This window comes from Gorilla gorilla, chromosome 23 (assembly GCF_029281585.2).
Source record: "Gorilla gorilla gorilla isolate KB3781 chromosome 23, NHGRI_mGorGor1-v2.1_pri, whole genome shotgun sequence".
Lineage (NCBI taxonomy): Eukaryota > Metazoa > Chordata > Mammalia > Primates > Hominidae > Gorilla > Gorilla gorilla.
In genome coordinates this window covers 34,795,323-34,816,201 of record NC_086018.1, presented here as the reverse complement: position 1 = coordinate 34,816,201, position 20,879 = coordinate 34,795,323, and the positions used below count along the sequence as shown (strand labels likewise).

The 20,879-nt window shown below is 51.5% G+C and overlaps 1 protein-coding gene across 1 annotated transcript; it reads left to right on the top strand.

Annotated features, from left to right (window-relative positions):
- Window positions 1-3,022: 3,022 nt before the first annotated feature.
- PVALB (parvalbumin) lies at window positions 3,023-19,865 on the top strand. Its single transcript, XM_019017936.3, has 4 exons — window positions 3,023-3,558; window positions 5,280-5,412; window positions 6,746-6,855; window positions 19,648-19,865. Exons 1-4 carry the CDS (start codon window positions 3,498-3,500, stop codon window positions 19,674-19,676), a joined length of 333 nt encoding a protein of 110 aa, XP_018873481.1. The 5' UTR covers window positions 3,023-3,497; the 3' UTR covers window positions 19,677-19,865.
- The last annotated feature ends 1,014 nt before the right edge of the window (window positions 19,866-20,879 follow it).

The window sequence follows — 20,879 nt, the reverse complement described above, 5'->3', positions numbered from 1 at the left end:
CCCTTTCTATCCATGGAGCTTCCAAACAGCCTTTGCATGGAGCCTGGGATTCCTCGTGTCACTGTGAAGAACTAGACCCCACCATTGACAATCTTCGTGCCCTGGAGATTCTTTTCAGGTTAGGGATGAGGAGAGGAACATTTCATGGTGGTCAGATTAGATATTCACTACATATTTATTGAATTCATTTGGTCATTCATGCTTCTCAAAACACAACCCTCAGATGGTCATCTCCAATCCAAAACAGACAATGTCAGAGATCTCTTTGCAAATCATGAAGGGCTTGGTCTTTTGTGCCTCAATGTCACACGCATACAATTTCAGGGGGTCCATCTTCCCCTCGCCCTAGACCATCTATAGAGCACAGTTTACCTCTGATTGAGCTCATGTTACAGGTGGAAAGACTGAGAAAGAGAGAGGAAGGGACTTGTCTGAGAATATGCGGAACATCTCCTTCTACCAGGCACTAGATCCTCGCACAAAAGTGCTGAGTCCGCTCCCAACCCCAGGCCCGTGGCTTTGAGCAGCAGGTCACTTAACATCTAACGTCTTTATGCTGTTTCCTTATCTGTACGAGAGCAGCCATGTCTACCTGGTAAGGCTGTAGTGAGAGATCATATAAGCATAGGAATGGGGCTCAGCCCCATGCACAGAGGACAGTTCTTGTTTCATTCTTTTCCTTGCTGTTTCTCTTCCTTTCCTGGCAGGATATGGAGGAAGGAAGCATCGCTGCCATCTACAGTGGTCACGGAAGGCTTCACGGAAGAGGCAAGCCCTGCCTGGGCCTCAATTTTGGGTGCTGGAGGGAAGCAGGGGCCAAGAGTTATTAATAGTCTTAGCCTGATGGGCCCAGGGAGGCTGAATGTGATACAGACACCCAGCACCACGGTTGGGGAGTACCTGACACCGGAAGGGGAGGGGGCCAGGGGCTACGGGGAGTGCCACCTCCCAAAATAGCTAGAGCAGAAGCCTATATAGGTGGCCATCCCACCTCCAGGCTCACTTCCCAGCAGGACTTCCCACCAGCCCAGCCTTTCAGTGCAGGGTCCAGCCCACCACCCCCACCCGAGGTGAGTGGCAGCTACCGAGGTTGGAGGATAGAGGGATGCAGCAGGATGAGCCAGCTGGAAGGGACAGCTACATCTCCCCTGTCCGTAGTGACCCGGGGAGGGGGGTGCGGTGGGGGTGCTGGAGGCAGGGCAGCTGTGGAATGTAGGGCTGAGAGCATGCATTCCTGCTTCTACACCCAGACTCCTGGTGTGGCCTGGGGCAAACTCCCCCCACCCACCGCCCCTCATGGCTGGGCCTCAGATTCCCCAGCCTTAGAACAAGAGGGGAGGAGCCAGACATCTGTGGACTCTGGTGATGCCATCAGAGGGGACCCAGAGGGCAGAGGAGGACTACCGAGGGCTGATGGGCTGACCTAATGACAGTGATGCTCTGGCTGGGAGGACTCAGTCCCGGAGGGGGTGTCAAGTTGATAGGAGAACTCAGCAGCAGGGAGAGATGGAGGAAGGAGACGGAAGAAGAGTGAGCCCCTGTTGAGGCTGCAGCCTTTGCCACAGGGTAGCTGCTTAGGGGCTCACCAGGAGCCAGTGTGTGGCTGAGATGTATGGGACCTGATAGAGCTGGGTCCCAGGCACCAGGGAGGATCACCCAGAGAGTCACTGAACTCCACATGAGTGAGCCCAGGGGTGTACCCTGCTCTGCTATTGCTTTACCACGTGTGCTTAGACCACTCACGGACTCTCTGCGCGTCCGTTTCTCCACTGGTGTAGCTGAAGGGTCCTTCAGCTGTGGAAATCCATTCTCCAACTAGGCCCCTGGAGTGAGCTGAGCCTGGGAGTTGAAATGATAGCATAGGAGCCTGGCATATCTGAGTCAGCAGCCCAGCTGGGGACAAGGTGCAGAGGTGACGGCAGTAGCAGCAGGGTCCAGGGCAGCTGAGGGGTCCTGGGAAGTCCTGGAGCTGAGAGGCATCAGGTCAGGAGCTGCATCCTTGGTGCCTTGGAAGCCAGCTGGCGGGCTGTGGCTTGAAGGAGCTGACTCACAGGGAGGGGGCAGCTGGAGCCAGCAGCGGTATCCTAAGGTTTCCAGGAAGGGCAGCCATCCAGGGCTGAGCTGCAGGAGACAGTGTTGACAGCGATGTCAGGGAACTTGAGTTACTGGACAGCTGGACAGCTGCTCTCCCTGGTCCCCACCACCCAGGGCCACCACAGCCCCAGGCCCTTCCTACCTGCCCATACCTTAAGTTGCAGTCCCCAGGTCCCACTACATGGGACCACTGACATCATCAACACATCAGAGAGAGACAGAAGCCCAGAGAACGTCACAACCCAAGGTCACACTGGAACTTAGTGCAGCCCAGGATCTAGAACCCAGGCCTCCTGACTCCCTGTCCAGCGCTCACACACTCTAGAAGCAGCTGGTTGCAGCTTGAAACCTTGGGAACCATGGGGAAGAACACAACGGGTCTCTGGCTGCATACAGATAGGCACCGTGACATTTTTCCAGAGGTGAAGTTCAGACCCCCACACCTGCTTAGGTTGTCTAGAAAGTGTGGTCTGAAGGTGCTACCCTTCTTCCAAACACATATGGGGCTTTCTGGGAGGGAGCATAGCAATTCCAAGCGGACTCTCCCACCCTACTCTGCCCAAAAAAGGTTTATAGGAGTAGGGGGAGTCTGGACCCATGATGCCAGGACCCGGGAGACCAGGAAAGCAAGTAGTTAGTAGAGATCTGAGAAGTGTTCTTCGAAAAATCAAGCCAGCAAAAAAATAAAAAATAAAAGTAAAACATCAAATCAGGTTTTAGAATATGCATCCCTGGCCAGATGTGGGATGGGGCACCCGAAGTGGGCCCCAGCAGCTCCTGCCTGTCCCTGTCCCTGTCCCTGCCACCTCCTCCCTGCGTCGGGTGGGTCAGGTTTCAGGACCTCAGCGCTCAGATTTTGCAGCATAAATTTGCATCCCGGGCAGACCAGAGCAGAGGCTGAGGTAGGAGTGGAGAGAGAAAGGGAGCAGGGCCTAGGGGGTCCTGAAGTGCAGGCTGGCCGCTGAGGGTTCAGGATCTTCCCCCACGGGGCAGGACATCCTCCGAGGTTCCCAGATCTGAGACGGCGCACCTCCTGCGTGTCCTTGACGGCAGGTGGACTTTCCAGACCCAGCTGGTGACGCCAGTGCCCCCTAAATCCCAGAAGTGGCCCCTTCCCTCGTGCCCTGGCCGCAGCCCCTGGGATCCCGCGGACCCCTGGCCTGGCGGTGCAAGAGTGGTAGCAGGTCCGCGCGCCTTCTTGCCGGCGGCCGGCGCTGCTCAGCGGCGCGGCTGGACTGAGCCGCTCCCGCTGCGCTCAGAGTCCGGGCCCCTGGCGCCATGCCAGGCCCGGCGGGGGTGCGCCCGGCGCGCAGCACTGCAGCGCTGGTCATATGAGCAGAAATGATGAGAAAAGCACTTTTTAATCTTTTCGCACTTGCTCTGCCCGCTCAAACAGTTGCAGGATGTCGATGACAGACTTGCTGAACGCTGAGGACATCAAGAAGGCGGTGGGAGCCTTTAGCGGTGAGCAAGCGCACTCCCCTCCCCATCCCTCTCCCCTCGTCCACCGCCCGCGCCCCTGCACTCCGCTGGCCCCGCAGCTGGCAGATCCTCCCCAGCGCGCTTCTGCCCACACTTCCCGCTGGGCGCCGGCGAGGTCGGGGCGGGGGCGTCCTTGGCAGTTCCCAAACTCTGTCGGGGCGAGGCTTGGCGCGGGGAGCGGGCGGGGAAGAGGGCGCCCTGCCCAAGTTACACAAACTTGAGGGTGCCGAAGGCCCGGTGGCTGGGAGGACTCAGGGTCCGGGACCAAGGGCGAAGACCAGAGTCGGAGGAGAGACCTCCAGGGTCCTAGTACGAGCTCTCTGGACGTCCTCTTTAAGGCACTTAGAGAGGACTGCAGGGGGCATCCTCCTCTCCAAGAGACCCCTTTCCTGGACCCTCATTCTGGACAGGACTTTTCCCGCCAGGCGGTAGCCGTTGTTGGCCCCCTGACTGTCCTAGTTCCTTTACTGAGATTCAGCAACGGACCTGCGGGCGAGGTGACCTTCTGGAGCCGGCGCACAGCTCTGCCTAAGCCCGCACGGGGCATCCTCAGTGCCTCAAACCTCCAGCCTCCTTAGGCGGGCAGGGGAGGGGAACTGGCAGTCTCACCTCTCCCAGCTGCCCGGGACTTCTGCGCTAAGCTGCCCGCCTTCCTCCTCCCCTGTCCTCCAGATGGGGAAACCAGGGAACTGTCTTGGAGAGGACAAGACATTTGCCCAAGGTCACCTAGCTGGGCAGAAGGGGTATTAGAACTGGGTTGCCCAGCCTAGTGTCGGAGGTGGACAGGGCAACTTTCCTTGTCTCTAGCCCTGTGCTGAGGGGAAGAGAACATGACTTCAACAGCCACCCCCTACACACACACACACACACACACACACACACACACACACACACAATACATGATCTAACATTGTACCCTTCCCCAGGTGTTCTAAAACAGGACCCCAAGATACAGAAAATTGCAGGTAGAAAAGGACCCCCATTTCCTTTCTGCTTTGCACCGCCTCCCCTGGGCACAAGAACCTCTCTGGGAAGCCACCTTCCCAGGGTCCTGGGATAACCCTCTCCCTTCACCTCAAGCCCATCTGGGAAGAAACTTAACTGGGTGTTTCTCGGGAGCCTCCCAACACCCCCTTCCCACTGCCTCCGAAGTGGATTTCTGTGCAGAGCCAGGACTTCCGGGTTTGCCCCTCCTCCTCCCACTGTATGACCTTGAGGGAAACCTGTCCTTTCTATGTCAATTTTCTGGCAACAAAGTCCGTGGCCAAGAAAGAAGGTCAACCCTCCTCCCCCTAACCCCAGGACCATGTTCATGCCCCCTTCAATTCGCCAGCCCACTCCCAACCAGCTGGCACTCAAAAGTCTTCCTGGACACAAGGTTCTCAGAAGAACAAAAGCCTTTGGTTCTTAGGTGCTGCTCCCATCATCAGCAATGGGTGCAGTGGAGGTGGGGTGTGGGGGCAGGCTTGAGAGCCAGGGAGGTCTGGGTTTGAGCACACCTCTTCCACTCCCAGCCTTGTGACCTTGGACAGGGCATCCTCCGTTGCCCGGGCTCCCTCAGCCCTCGGATAGAGGTGGGTACCTCTCATTCCCCATGACTGGCATGTGGGAATCCATCAACAAATGCCTTGACACCCCGCATTCTCCCAGCCTTCCCTACCAGCCTTTTTGGTCCTTGTTTGACCCTGCTCTTCCCCCGCCAGCTACCGATTCCTTCGACCACAAAAAGTTCTTCCAAATGGTCGGCCTGAAGAAAAAGAGTGCGGATGATGTGAAGAAGGTGTTTCACATCCTGGACAAGGACAAAAGTGGCTTCATCGAGGAGGATGAGCTGGGGTAAGCGGAGGCCTGCAGGGGCTGCCCAGCCCACGGCTGCACGAGAGGAAGTGGGGGCTGGGACTCTAGCTTCCAAGTGTCCATCAGACCTGCCTTTCACTCTGCCTGCTTCACAGAAAGTAACTGTGCGTGAAGGCAGGGCTCGGACCCAGGGCACCAGGGGAGAAGGCTTCCTGGTGCTATTGCTTCGGAAGAGTAAAACCCTCAGCTGAAAGTGCAACTAACTAGGTTAAATGATAGCCACTTAATATTGCTAATGGAATGATGCTACTTAATAATTTAATGCAAATGAAGAGGCAGTTTTCTTGCTGCCTAACACCATAGGCAGGGCAGAAAGCATTCACTTGAGTGTCTCATTGATTTTCATTAGTCTAAAAGACACTTTCCACCTTCCTGCAGCCCCCAGCCCTCTGGTACTAGTGTGGCTGGTGCAATTTCTGGGCAAGCCAGGGATGCAGAACCACCTCTGGGAGTCCAGGGGTCCTTGGAGAAAAGCAGAGAAGGAGAAGGCTGTGGCTAGGAAAATGCATGCCTCCATCTGCAAAAGCATCTCCCACCATAATTCCCTCAGCCATCCGGCCATGTCTACTGACTCAGGTTGCCTTATGTCACTTTCTGGCCAAGAAAGCCTTGAGTTTTGTCAAAAAGAGAAGCGGGGGGTGGGTGTAGGGAGAGGCCTTTCAAGTAGGGACTTCCCCACCCATCCTGTCTCTCCCCTAAACCATCTCACAAGGGTACCTTCTGTCTAGAATCTTCACGTTCTACCCACTTACATCCAACATGCATGCACACTTATGCACACACACACACACACACGCACTCACAGAGGCTGACTCCCCCCTGTCCTCCAGGCATCACCTTCACCAGGAAGCCTCCCCCCTCCTCCCCTCACCGCAGGTGGGCGGATACAGCTTCTGAGCACCCTCCTCCACTGCCGATCACACTGTGTGGTCTCTCTCGGAGCCCGTGATCTCCTTATTTTTTCCAGTGCCTTCCGAAGATCACCACTGTGACCCCACTTTCCAGCACACGCCTGACACAGAAATGACACTTAGTGAATACTTGTTGGATACATTAACGAATGTAGGTGCCCTCCCTGAAGTGAGGACAACCCTTCACTGAGGACAGCCTGTCCTTTCCTAAATACTCACCCACGAAAGCACAGCCACCGAGCAGGCTACCTGGCCCAGAGCATCCGTGTGGGTGACTGCTGCTCGCTGCCTGTCCCGGCCATCCCTTTCCCCATACAGACACCAGACCACCCTCCATCCAGCGTCCTGCAAGGCTACCTCGGCCTGACTCCCTCACCGGCTTTCTCCTTTTTCTCCTCCAGATTCATCCTAAAAGGCTTCTCCCCAGATGCCAGAGACCTGTCTGCTAAAGAAACCAAGATGCTGATGGCTGCTGGAGACAAAGATGGGGACGGCAAAATTGGGGTTGACGGTGGGTAGCCGTGACCTGGGGTCTGGGCATATTGTGGATCTTGGGGTGTTGGATGGGAAAAGTTTGAAGCTATGTCTGTCACAAGGAAGGGATGATATGGGGGTCCCTCACTCCCCCAGATTAGAAGATAAAAAGCAATCCATTAGGTCTGAGAGCTCTGCCACATACTCCAGACAAAGGAAAACTGGTGTATTTTCCTAATTTGAAAACCTAAAAGGAACAGATTCTGTTTTTCCTGCTGGATAGGGGATCCAGGAGGATTTGGGATTTTTTTTTCCTGAACTCTGCCTGCATTTTTGCATGGATACTGGCCCAACCTCTGCCCAAACTGGCTGTGTGACCTTGGGCAGTGTCTCTCGATCGCTGGGCCTCTGTCTCCCATCTCTAATCCAAGGAAATGAGGCCGACTAATCCCCAAGGATCCTCTGCCTCTCACATCCTCAGATTCCAGGGATGGAAATTCCTATCTCCTGTCCTCCTCAGCATCTTGTCCTGGTGTCCTGTAACCCCAAGTCTCAAAACCTGTTTGGGTTTTACTCAAATATACTATTCTAGCCTTGCAGCACAGCCAGGAAAAACAGTAAACCAGAAATCAGCGGGGAATTCAGACAGGGAATACCTGGCCCTGCCTTGCTTTGCAGGCTTCAGTGTCAGCACAGGTGAGAGACCAGTGGCCCACTGTCCACTCCTTTCTCCATTTGGCTCTGTGTGGCATTCATAGAGCACACCCACATTGCCATCTCTCTTAGCTTATGATTTTCTCCAGAATTATCTCCATTTTGCAGGTGGGCAAATGGACTTTGAAGGTGCTTAGCCTAGTTGAAAGAGCTAGGACACAGCAGTGGGGTGGGGATTTAGAACCAGGCCTCAATGAGTGTTTGCAGCATGCTAAGCTGCCATTTGCTCCCATAATAGGCTTTTCTGCTGGTCTCAGAGAAAACTATGTGTAGGTGTTTGGCCTCTGGGCCCCAAGCTATCTGGGTTCAAATCCCAGCCCTAGCACTTTCGAGCTGTGTAACCTTGCGTAATTTGATAACTACTCTGAGCCTCTGTTTTCTCATCTCTGAACTGAATAGAATGATAATTCTTACAGGGTGATTACAAAGGTTAGATGCGTTAATATGTAAAGTGCCTAGAACAGTGTCTGGCACAGAGTAAATGCTATATATGTATTTGTTAGCTAATTTTTTTAAAACTAGGTACTTTCACAAGGGTACCTTCTGTCTAGAATCTTCACGTTCTACCCACTTACATCCAACATGTAAGTGGATGTAAACCTTAAAACTAGGGATTGGGTTGCATTCATCCTTCTAGCCCCAGTATCTAGCCAATACCTCACACAAAGCAGGTGCTTCATTAACATCCGCTGCCTGAGTGTAAAGCCCAGAACCCCATGCTCTGCTCCTTCTCTGCCCCTTGCCAGCTGTGACCTTGAACACGTCACCTCTGCACACCTACGTTCCCTTGCCCGGCAAATAGGGTGCATCAGCTTCTCCTAAGACCTATTTGGGCTCGTTGTGAAAATTAAGATTCTGTGAACACAAAATTGCTTTGGGAAAGGTACAAGGATTATGAAAGTAGGTGTATGCTTATGAGTTAGAGGGTTTTGTTGTTGTTGTTGTTGTTGATTTCTTTTTTGTTTGTTTGTTTCCTGCCAGTAACAAGAATGGAGAATCCCTATCCAGGTCAAATGCAGGGGGTCCCCTGGCCATCTGATGCCAGCTGCCCTTCTTGTGGCTGGGAAGGAGGGAGGTGGTTTTAAAGGAGTGGAGCAGAGGGTATTGGAAAGGCATCATTGGCTTGGCCGCTCCTGGGGCTTCTGGTGCTTGGCAGATCCTCCCTCACACCCCCATCCCCACCAATCTGCTTATCAGACAGCTCCACCCCAAGGCCTGGCTCCCGTCTGAACCCTGACCCTGGCCTCCAGACCTGCCTTCCATTTTTATTTGCAGCCAATATGCCATAGCTCAGAAGCCCTGGGCTGGGTCTTCACGGCTGACTGCTCACAGACAACCTACCTGATGAAGAGAAACCAGCCAAACCTGGCCCAGTTTCCTGCCTCCCTCCCTCCCTCCCTCCCTCTCTCCCTGCCACACTCAGATCTTAAGGCATCAACTAAACTCTTCTAACAGATCCAGCAGATGTTGACTGAGTAGCAACTCTGTGCCTGGCAATGGAAGAGGTAAAAATAATTCAGGCCCATTTCCTGACTGGGTGGCCCTGAGCAGCTACTCCTTAGCCCTGAGCCCCAGCTTCCTCATCTGTAAACTAGGCATTATAACATGGAAATGTGGCCTGTAGTGCCCAGCACATAACAAATGCTCAATAAATGGCCACTGCAATGCCTTATTCATTTATTTATTTAGAGACAGTCTCTCTCTGTCACCCAGGCTGGAGTGCAGTGGTGTAATCTCAGCTCTCTGCAACCTCTGCCTCCTGGGTTTAAGCAATTCTCCCGCCTCAGTCTCCCGAGTAGCTGGGATTACAGGCACGCACCACCATGCCCAGCTAATTTTTGTATTTTTAATAGAGACGGGGTTTCACCATGTTGGCCAGGCTGGTCTCGAACTCCTGACCTCAAGTCATCCACCCACCTCAGCCTCCCTAAGTGCTGGGGTTACAGGCATGAGCCACTGCACCCGGCCATGCAATGTCATTTTTATTGTCTGCAAATTGCTTGCAGCTCTACACATATACACAAACAAGCGATAGTGCCAGCCAGAGGCAGAGGCGCAGGCATCAGGCATTTTGTACGGGCTTGGAGGCTAAGCCACAGGCTGTAGGGGACAGAGGGAGTGGGGTCCAGGCAAGGTATTGGCATCAGCCAAGGCTGGAAACTTTAGGGTATGTTCAGAAAGGGGCAAGAAGATTGTTTTGCCAAGAATGGGAGGAAAGAATTATTAGCTGGGCATGTCATGTGTGTCCAGCCTAGTGCTGGGTTTGGTTACCTCATTTGACCTTGGGACAACAGAGGACATAAGTGCAGATGTAGAAAGGGCAGCTCAGGGAGTGAGTGCAAGGTCACCATGCCAGCAAGTGTCAGGGCCAGGATTCAAACCCAACAGCATGGTCCAGGCCCACCTGTGCAGCCTCCATTGAGCTCACAGGCAAGACATAAAATAGACAATGAGCACAGACCACCCTGAGGCACTGGGGCCCCACACTTCATGCTTTTGAGGTGGGAAGATGCAGATGCCCCCTTCCTCACTCCCAACCCCCTAACGCAGGAAGGGTGGGTGCAATGATGCCCAATAGGCAGCGAGATGGGAAGCAGAGCCTTTTTGGGGCCCAGGACGTTCTGTTTCAGATACTCTGCTTTGCTGTCACTCTCTCTAAAGGCCAGAAGGCCCAAGCCCCACCTATAGCTGGAAGATGCCTTCAACTCCTGGCGGGATCTGGGGCATGTCCCAGAGCCCCTCTGACCGTAAAGTGCCTTGTCTTTAAAACCATGGGGCATGCCGGGTGCAGTGGCTCATGCCTGTAATCCCAGCACTTTGGGAGGCCAAGGCGGGCAGATCACGAGGTCAGGAGTTCGAGACCAGCCTGGCCAACATGGTGAAACCCCATCTCTACTAAAAATACAAAAATTAGCCAGGCGTGGTGGCACACACCTGTAATCCCAGCTACTCAAGAGGCTGAGGCAGGAGAATCGCTTGAACCCGGGAGGCGGAGGTTGCAGTGAGCCAAGATCACACCACTGCACTCCAGCCTGGGCAACAGAGCTAGACTCCATCTCAAAAACAAAACAAAACAAAACAAAAAACCAAAAAAAAAAAAAAAACCATGGGACATGGGGCAGATCACTAGCCAATTACTGGGGTGCATTCCAGCCCTGGGATTTCACAGATGTCTCAGTGGATAAACCTCTACACAGAAGACCACTTCACTATTTTGGCTCAGCTGCGTGACCTTGAGTGATGATGGCAATAGCATCTAAGTTCATAGAGCACTCAATATGTGCCAGGCACCGTGCTTAGCATTTCACTCATTTAATCTTCCTACCTATCTCTGAAGTGTATACTACTATGATTCCCATTTTATAGATGAGCACACTGAGGCTCAGAGAGGCTAAGGGCTTGCATAAACCCTTTAGGCTAGGAAGAGAAAAGATCAAAGTCTGAATAAGTCGGGTCTTTTGAGCTCCGAAGCACGTGACCTGTGCTGCCTGCTTCATTCATTCATTCATTCATTCATTCATAGTTTAATTTACTATAAGATGATTATATTTATTGACTTATTGCCTATTTCTTTCTCCTCCACTAAGATGTCAGGTCCACTGAGCAGGAACTTTGTTTTTTTCAGTTCTAATCCCAGCACCTAGAATAGGGCCTGGCCCATAGTGGAAGAAAAAGAAAAGTGTATTTGGTTGAATGAATGAATGAATGAATGAACAAGTGCCCAGCTCTGGGCAGCACTGTGCAGTGATGAGGATGCATAACTGCTGTATGTAGTGGGAGATGATCTGCCAGCCAAGGTTGGGGATCTGTGGAGACTTGTCTGTAGCAGGTGCCAGGGAGCCCAAACCAGGGACTGCCTCTCTTCCCTGCTCTGTTTGTCCTTCTGAAGGTGAGTGATACTTATCAGTTTCTTGAAGATCCTGTATTGAAGGGAGGGAGTAGGAAGACAAAGTTCTAATAATAACCCTTTGCATTCCTGTCTCTGGGGCAACTACTTCCAGGAAGCTCAAAGGCTTTTATAGATGTGGTTGATTCATTCTCAAAGGCCACCCTAAAAGGCTGGTGCAGAACTGATATGGGGAGGGCTTAAGGCTGAAAAGGAAAGAGAAGCTAGAAAAAGAGGTGAAGGGTGCCAAAAAAAAATCTTTGTTAAAGCACCTGCAGTTGCAAAGCCCAGGCATAAAAAGCAGACAAAGCAGACTATGTGGCAGGTGGCTTTTCAAACACTTCACCTTCACAACAGGTCTCCAGCTGGGAGCGGGTGTCAGCATCACCTGGAGGGCCTATGGCAACACAGATGGCTGTGCCAGACCCCAGGAGTTTCTGATTCCTTAGGTGGAGCCCACACTTTTGCATTTCTTACAAGTTAGCAGATGGTGCTAATGATCTGGCGAACCACACTTAGAGGACCACTGCCTTACAATAATCCTAGGAAGTAGATGCCGTCACTATCCCCATTTTGCAAGTGGAGAAACTGAGGCATCGTGAGAAGTGACATGCCCAGGGTCTCTCTGTAGCAGAGCTAGAACTGAGGCTCGGTGGTCCAGCCAGGACCCTCTGCCATCCTGCCTCACACGAGCGTGTGTCCCCAGCCTGGGCCTTCCAAACTCAATGCCTGCCCCCGCAGAGTGTGTTGACCAACAGGAATCGAGGTTAGCATTCATCCCCACTTCCTGTGTGCCAAGTACAGCACACAGGCCTTACATCTTTTAACTCATTCAAACCTCCCAACAGCTCTACAAGATATCTTTGTTACTGATACATACAAGGAATCTGAGGCCCAGGGAAGCAGAGCGACTTGCTGTGAAGCCTCAGGGCCCTCTTCAAACCTTGACTCCTAATATCTTGCTGCAGAGAAGATCCGCATGCCCCGTGTGCACACGTGCCTGCACGCAGTCCTAGTTACATTCTTCCTGAAACCCATTCCCGGTGATGGATCCACTGCCCTCTGCTTTAAGTGTGTCTCAACTCAAGAGTTTGGGGTTTGCATTTTGCTTCTGTTGCTGAAACATGTAGTCATCATTATTGCCTAACCTTGCAACCCCCCCACCCCTCGCCACTCACTCGCATGCCTGAAGGAATTTGCCTTTTCTGCTTCCCTCTGGCAAAATCTGTTCCCTTTTATCCTTAAGTAGCCTATTTACCGTGAGAGGCGGAGTGGTAGCATAAGGTCTTGGGCTGTGGTGGAGCACCTGAGTCAGGCAGAAATTAGAAAGCCAAATGCTGGGGATCAGCCGTGGGAATGGCTGTATCTTTTCCTCTCTCAGGACATCCATTCCCACACCTGGAAAGTGGGGAGAAAAATACACACCTTACAGGGTTGTTGCTCGAATGAAGAGAATGTTCTAGAAATGATTCCTTTCCTCTTATTTTACGGGAATGTTTTGCTCGTAAGCCACCCAAAACCTTTTAAAAGTGGTGGAATCTCAATCCTCAACAGAAAGGAAATTGAGTCTAAAGCAGGAGAAAAGTGAGAGAGATAGAAGGAGAATTTGCCGGTCTCCCTGTAATTCTAGCCCTCCAGCCTCTATGGGGATTTGATTTCTAAGTAGGACAGGATGCTCATATCAAGGCTAGCCCAGGGTTTTGAGGGCAGAGCCCTAAGGTGCACGATGCTTTGTCCTATTTCATTGCACCCTGGTACCAGCTCAATGAGGTCTAGGGGACACTGTGATCCCCACTGAGAGACGTGAAAACTGAGGCCCCGTAGACAGTAAGTGCCAAAGTCACAAAGCAAGTCCTTGGCCCAACGGGACCCTGGTCTCCTGACTCCACCACTCCCTCCCCTAAGCTGAGCTGAGACGTTTTAGTTATAAATGGCTTCTGTGCTTAGCAATCTGCTCTTTTTATTCCCGTGTGGACTTTCCCTAGCTCTGGCCTTATGCTGCACTAGAAAAGATTTAGCAAGGGGAGAGGAAGCAGCCTTCCTTACATAACTGGCCTCTTGTGAAAGGGAGCAGCTGCTTGGTGGAAAAAGACATTCCCCTCCATGCATCCCTCTCCTTCTGCCTCTGGGGGTTGCAGCTTGAGTCAGGACCAGGACCATTTAACTCCAACCTTTGAGGAAGAGACGCACCCTGGCCCCAGCCACGCCTGTTAGAATCTTCCTAGCTGAGTGACACAGTGACACTCAGCCTCAGTTTCTCTGTAAACAAAATGAAGATAAGAGAGCCGATGAGGATGAAATGGAATAACACACCGTGCGGTGCCTGGCACAGAGTGAGCCCCAGAACTGTTGACGCTGCGTCCTTGTGGCTGTCTGGCTTGACCCGGAGTGACTCTGCCTCCCAGTTCTCCGGGATGGGAAGGTGATCCCTGTTCGAGATACCAATTTATAAGAAACCGAGCCCGGGAGCTATTTAGAGGTGAGGTGATAAACCAGGAGGCCGGCTCCTTCATCCCGGTCATCACGACAGAGGGAGGGAAAGAGCCTTCCAGCCGCTGACTCAATGGCCGGCTCAGTTTCGCTTTGGGCCATCAGCGTGTGTTGGTCTCACCTGTCAATAGCTTCTAAATTTGTCCAATCCCCGAGGCCTTGGACTGGGACAGACCTAATTAGGCTAATTTCAGTTTCCTAAGGGAAAGAAAAGAACAGAATCCTCTAGTCCTCTGATCCTCCCTCTGCTGCCTCCTTCCCACCCCCATCCCTACCGTCTACCTCCTTTGTCGCTTTTTGGTTGGACGATGATGACATCTGCAAGCTGGCCCCAGAGGGTCTTGGGCGAGGATTTAGACTGCAAAAGTACTGGTGTACTTGTATGTCTTAGAAGAGAATGACCATTCTGGATGCCTCCAAAGGAAGACTGTCTCTTCTACCTGTCAACATTAAGAGTTGATTTAGTCGCATTCCCACTGTGTGCCAGGCACTGTGCTGGGCACTCCTTCTCCATTATCTTATGGAGCCCTTACCATAACCCTATAAGGATATAGTCCCAGTATCCCCATTTTATAGATGAGGAAACTGAGGATCAGGAACTAAGTTGCCACGGATGGATGTGCCAGAGGTGGGATGCTAGCTCTGATGGGATAGATGGGTCGGAAACTTGTACCAGGTCAGCTGGCTGCTCTTTAGGCTTTCCGTACCCTCTGTTTATATCTTCCTTGTCTTGCTTAGTTTCAGGACTTTCGTGATTAATGTTATGTCAAAGCTCCAACCTGTGTCTGTTGTGCTGGGGAGATCCACACGGGAGGCGGAACTAACACTTATAAGCCAGTTACTGTGTGCCAGGCATACTACCCCATCTGGTCTTTCTAATAGCCATCCAAACAGGCATTATTATACCCACTTTACAAATGAGAAAACTGAGCCTCAGAGAGCTAAAGTGGTGACTGATGGCCACCTAGCCCGATAGTGATGGAACAAGAGTCAGATGTAGGTCCAGGGTTGCTGGGTGATTGTAGGTAGGTGCCAGGGTGGAGGCAGGAAATGCTGGGATCATGGAGACAAACAATGGCAACAAGAACAATGATGATGCTAACAAATACCAGTTACAATACCATTTAGAGTCTCCTGCTTCTGCCGGGCAGCAGCCAGGCGTTTATAGGTTTGGTTTCAAAGTGGCTCGAAGTACAGAAACACCGTGGTTGCAACACCACCAGATACCGAGAGCTTGCTATGCATCAGGCCTGTGACCGAGAGCTTTAGTGCTGGCTCCTCTGAACAACTTAAGGAAGTAGGCACTATCCTGAGCTCCATTTGACAGGTGAGGCGAAGCATCTAGTCGAAGGTCACAGGAACAAGAAATGGGAGCTGGGAGCTACCCCCAGCTTGCTTGCTCCAAACACCGTGTGACAGCTGGAAAGGCGTCTTCTAGACCCGACACTCACTCATAAGAAAAGCAAGACCAGGGAGGATGAGGCATCTTGTCCGGGGACAGCAGCAGATGGCAAAGCCAAGACTAGAACCCGACCATTCCAAGCTACATTCCCCATCCTGGGATCCAACCTACCACCAATTCAGCTGACCTAGAGTTTACAGGATCTTTGTGTAGTCTTTGTTTGTTTGTTTGTTCGTTTGTTTTTGAGACAGAGTCTTGCTCTGTCACCCAGGCTGGAGTGCAGTGGTGCGATCTCAGCTCACTGCAATCTCCACCTCCTGGGTTCAAGCCATTCTCCTGCCTCAGCCTCCTGAGTACCTGGGATTACAGGCACGCGCCACCACGCCCGGCTGACTTTTGTATTTTTAGTAGAGACGGGGTTTCACCATGTTGGTCAGGCTGGTCTCGAACTCCTGACCTTGTGATCTGCCCACCTCAGCCTCCCAAAGTGCTGGGATTACAGGCATGAGCCACTGCACCCGGCCAGTCATTTGTTTCTCTTTAAGGAGAGACCTGGGCATTTTAGAGGAAGGGTTTGGCTAGGAGACCTGTTCGTTAATTGGCTGGCTCCTAAGAGCTCAGCCCTGAGGCAGATAGGAAAGGCACGGAAGGGGTGGCTCCTGCCCTCAATTTATCTACAAAGTCCCCTGTTGAAGGTTCTGAGGGGATAAAATTAGAATTCTGTGTTCTCTGCTGAAGGCCAGCGCATGTGGCTACTGTGATGTCCTGGCTGCTTGAGAACAGATTGCAGGGTGGGCAGAGGGGCTGATTTAAGAGGCTTTCAAAAACCCCACAGCTCCAAAGTACCTCCCAAAGTCTGGCTCCAAAATGTCTGACTTTCCGTCACCGGAGAGTCCCTCATTGGTGTCCCTGGGTCCCCGTCACACCAGCTGCACCAAATCCCGTCTAGTGTGAAGGTGACCAATGGGCTATTTACTGATGAGCAGCCTGAGAGCCCATAATTTCCAGAGTGAGGATGAAGGGGTCAGGGCAGGCTGGAAAACAGAGAGGACCAGCTTCCCCTCTTGACAATCTCTCCATGAGCAGGCGGTGATGGACAGGCTCATGCATCCTTTATCCCAGGACAGAGAAACTCAGTGCCCCCAAACAGGGAATGCCAGTGCTGGATGAAATGACAGGTTGAAGCTGTAGAGGGTTCATGCTTCTGCCTGAGCTGGGACACTTGCCCTCTCAGGAGTAGCCTCTCCACATTCATGTAGTGGGTTCCTGAGGCCGGAGGCCAAGTCCTGGCTCTGCCTCTTGTTTTCCACATGACCCTGACACCTCACCTTCCCAGCCTCCATTTCCCCATCTATAAAATTAGAATCCTCCCAGACTGTCATGTGAATTTTATAAAGTAAGTCAGAACTTGTTGACCCCTAAGAAGGACTCGTGAGCTATCCCATCCACCCACCCAACCACCCACCCATCCATCCATCCATCAATCCATCCATCCATCCATCCATCCATCCATCCATCCACCCACCCACCCATTCATCCATTCATCCTTCTCTCCCTTTATCCATCCCTCTATCCATCCATTCCTCATCCCTCCATCCATCCATCCACCTACCCCTCCATCCATCCCTCCATCCACCCATTTCTCATCCATCCATCCATCCCTCCCTCCATCCATCCATCCATCTACCCCCCATCCATCCGTCCCTCTATCCCTCCCTCCGTCTGTCCATCCATCCCTCCATCCATCCACCCAGAGCTTATTTATGAGCACCTACTATGTGCCAGGAACACTGTGGCTGCCAGGAGAACAGTGAACAAGAGAGAGGCTCCCCTGCCCTCTAGAGTTTGCATTCTAGTAGGGGGAGACTGACAAAAATAAGTGCATAAATAAGATCATTTCAGAGAGTGCCAAGGACTATGAAGTAAATAAAAAAGGACTAATGCAATGGGATGGTGATATTTGAGCTGGGGCATGCGTCACTCTATACCAAGGTCAAAGTAGGTCGGAAACTACAGGGATGAAGAAGGAAGCCTAAGAGCATTTCTAGCTTGAATCATGTCCGCTGTGTGACCATGGTCAAGCTACTTAACTTTTGAGCCTCAGTTTCCCCATCTGTAAAATGCAGACAAAGGTGTCTCTCCCATGGAGTAGTCATGAGGATTCAATGAGATAATATATGCAAAATGCTTCCCACATTGGCATTCGATAAATGTTAGTTACTAGCTATAATTAATAAAAGTACTGCTTATAAAAGACATCTCAAAATAACCACCTGCCCCACCGAGGTCCTGGAAGATCACAGGCTCCTGGCTAAGAAAGCAAGCACTTTGACGCCTGCCCTATGGGAGGGATTCTGTACGAGTATTTGTTGTTTTGGTATTTATTTGAGACTCCATCCTTGGCACTGCTGTTACCACTCAGCCAGAGAGCCTGGAGATTTCAAAACCAGCTGGTGGACCCTCACTCTCTCCCACCCTGCATCCCCCATATCCAGGTCACCCACTTTTCCTATCCTAGGACAGCCTGGGGACAGGAGAGGATGATGTCTATTTCCTAAGTCAAACCTCAAGAAGGTGAGGCACCCAGGTACGTGTCCCTTCATCTAGCCAGGGCCAGTGCCAGGTTCTTTCTTTCTTTCTTTTTTTTTTTTTTTTTTTGTGAGATGGAGTCTCACTCTGTTACCAGGCTGGAGTGCAGTGGCACGATCTCAGCTCTCTGCAACCTCGGCCTCCTGTGTTCAAGCAATCCTCCTGCCTCTGCCTCCCAAGTAGCTGGGACTACAGGTGTGTGCCACCACGTCCAGCTAATTTTTGTATTTTTAGTAGAGACAGGGTTTCACCGTGTTGGCCAGGATGGTCTCGATCTCTTGACCTCGTGATCCGCCCACCTCAGCCTCCCAAAGTGCTGGGATTACAGGAGTGAGCCACCGTGCCCAGCCCAGTGCCAGGTTATTTCTACAATACAGCATTGGTTTGGTTTTTGTGTGTGTGTGTTTTCACTTTTTTATTTTGAAATAATTGTAGATATACAGAAGAATTGCAATGATAGTACAGAGAGTCCTGTACACCCTTCACCCAGCTCCCCCGATGTTAATATTTTACATAACCACAGTACAATGATGAAAACTAAGAAACTGGATAGGCGGGGTTTTACATTTGTATTCCACACAAAGTCCAGGGAGGACGCAGCTCACCTCAAATGAGTCTCAGATACTTTTTGTGGCCTTTTTGAAGCCATTTCACGACCAGTTTTTTATTTGTCTCACACAAGCAATTATTACTGGCCCCTCTCTTCACTCCACTGACAGATGAGGGAACCAAAACCCAGAGAGGCACATTTTCCAGCAAATAGGGCCAGACTAAGCCTGGAAGCGCCAACTTTCAATCCCCAGCCTGTGCTCTCCCCACATCACAACACTCCATTTTCTTTTCTCTTTTCTTTTTTTTGTTTGTTTTGAGACAGAGTCTGACTCTATTGCCCAAGCTGGAGTGCAGTGGCACGATCTCAGCTCACTGCAACCTCTGCCTTCTGGGTTCAAGCACTTCTCCTGCCTCAGACTTTGGAGTAGCTGGGATTACAGGCGCCCACCACCACACCCAGCTAATTTTTGCATTTTTAGTAGATACAGGGTTTTACCATGTTGGCCAGGCTGGTCTCAAACTCCTGACCTCAAGTGATTCACCTGCCTCGGCCTCCCAAAGTGCTGGGATTACACGCGTGAGCCACTGTGCCCAGCCAAGACAACACTGCATTTTCTAGGGCGATGGGCACTTGCCTGAGACCCTACACTCCCCAGCAGGCTGAGACATGGCATCTCAGAGACACGTAGTGGCACGTGGCAGCAAACTCCTTGTCCTCTCTCATCTCCTGGGGAGAAAAACAGCAGAGAAGTCCAGAAATCAGGACCCTGAGCCTCAGTTTCTTCATCTGTAGAACAGGAACAATGACAAAATGCACCAGACAGGATTATTGTCAGAGTCAAATAAGATATTGCATATAAAGTGTTCCAAATAGTGCCTGGCATATGATAAGCATTCAGAAAACTATTATTATTATTATTGCTACTGTTATTAGTGTAGTTATTATTAATGATTTTGGGTGTGGCATGGCATGATGAAGCAACAGATATGGTAGGCCCATCATTTCCCACCTCACTTCACTCATCTGCCCATTCATTCATTTATTCATTCATTCATTTTCACACTTACGCTCTGGGGCTGCTGCAGCAGAAGCAAGAACCCAGAGAGAGCACCACCCAGGGCCCCGCAGTCAGGTGTGGACAGTCTCTCTTGCATCCCCGCCTCTGACTCACTTTCCTTGTCATTTTGTTCTGCAGAATTCTCCACTCTGGTGGCTGAAAGCTAAGAAGCACTGACTGCCCCTGGTCTTCCACCTCTCTGCCCTGAACACCCAATCTCGGCCCCTCTCGCCACCCTCCTGCATTTCTGTTCAGTTCGTTTATGTTATTTTTTACTCCCCCATCCCCTGTGGCCCTCTAATGACACCGTTCTTCTGGAAAATGCTGGAGAAGCAATAAAGGTTGTACCAGTCAGACTCTGCTTGCTCAGGAAGACCCAGGCCTGGTCAGGCATTGGCTTTCCAGATGCATCTGGGCAGGGGGTGGGGGCTGGATTTCAACAGTTAGAAAAGTTGTGATAGGAGGGAATGGAAGGGAACAGTCTCTTTTCTGTTCTAAGTACTAAGCATGGAACTCTACAGAGGTTACCCACTTACTCCCTAAAACCACCCCATAAGGTAGATGATGAAACTCCCATTCTCTGAAAAACTGAGTCTCAGAGAGGGGATGTGATGTGTCTAAGCCCACAAATACAGGATTTGTTAGTGTTGGGGTTTGAATGCAGGTCCGTGGATGGGTAGGTGGGTGGATGGATGGATGGATGGATGGATGGATGGATGGATGGATGGATAGATGGATGGATGGGTGGGTAGCTGGGTGGGCGGATGGGTAAATGGATGGATGGGTGGGTGAATGGGTGGATGGATGGATGAATGGGTGAATGGGTGGGTGGATGGATGGATGGGTGGATGGGTATGTGGATGGATGGGTGGATGGGTGGGTGGATGGATGGATGGTGGATGAATGTATGGATGGATGGGTGGGTGGATGAATGGGTGGGTGGATGGGTGGGTGGATAGATGGATAGATGGATGGGTGAGTAGATGGGTGGGCAGATGGGTAAATGGATGGATGGGTGGGTGAATGGACGGATGGATGAATGGGTGGATGGGTGGGGGGATGGATGGATGGATGGATGGATGGATGGATGGATGGGTGGGTGGGTGGGTGGATGGATGGACAGACACACAGATGGATGGATACCATTAAGACTTTTTGTTACAAATGACAGAACCCCAACTCAAGTAACTTAAGCTAAAAAGGAAGGAAACAAAGGACTTGACTGGCTTATGTGCCTGAATAGTTAGGGGAAGGTCTTCGGGAACAGCTGGGTCAAGGGACTCAAGTGATATCGTCAGGACTAAGTCCCTCTTTTCCTCTTTCTGAGTACTGCTTTTCTTTGTGCTGAATTTGTTATCAGGAGGGCTCTC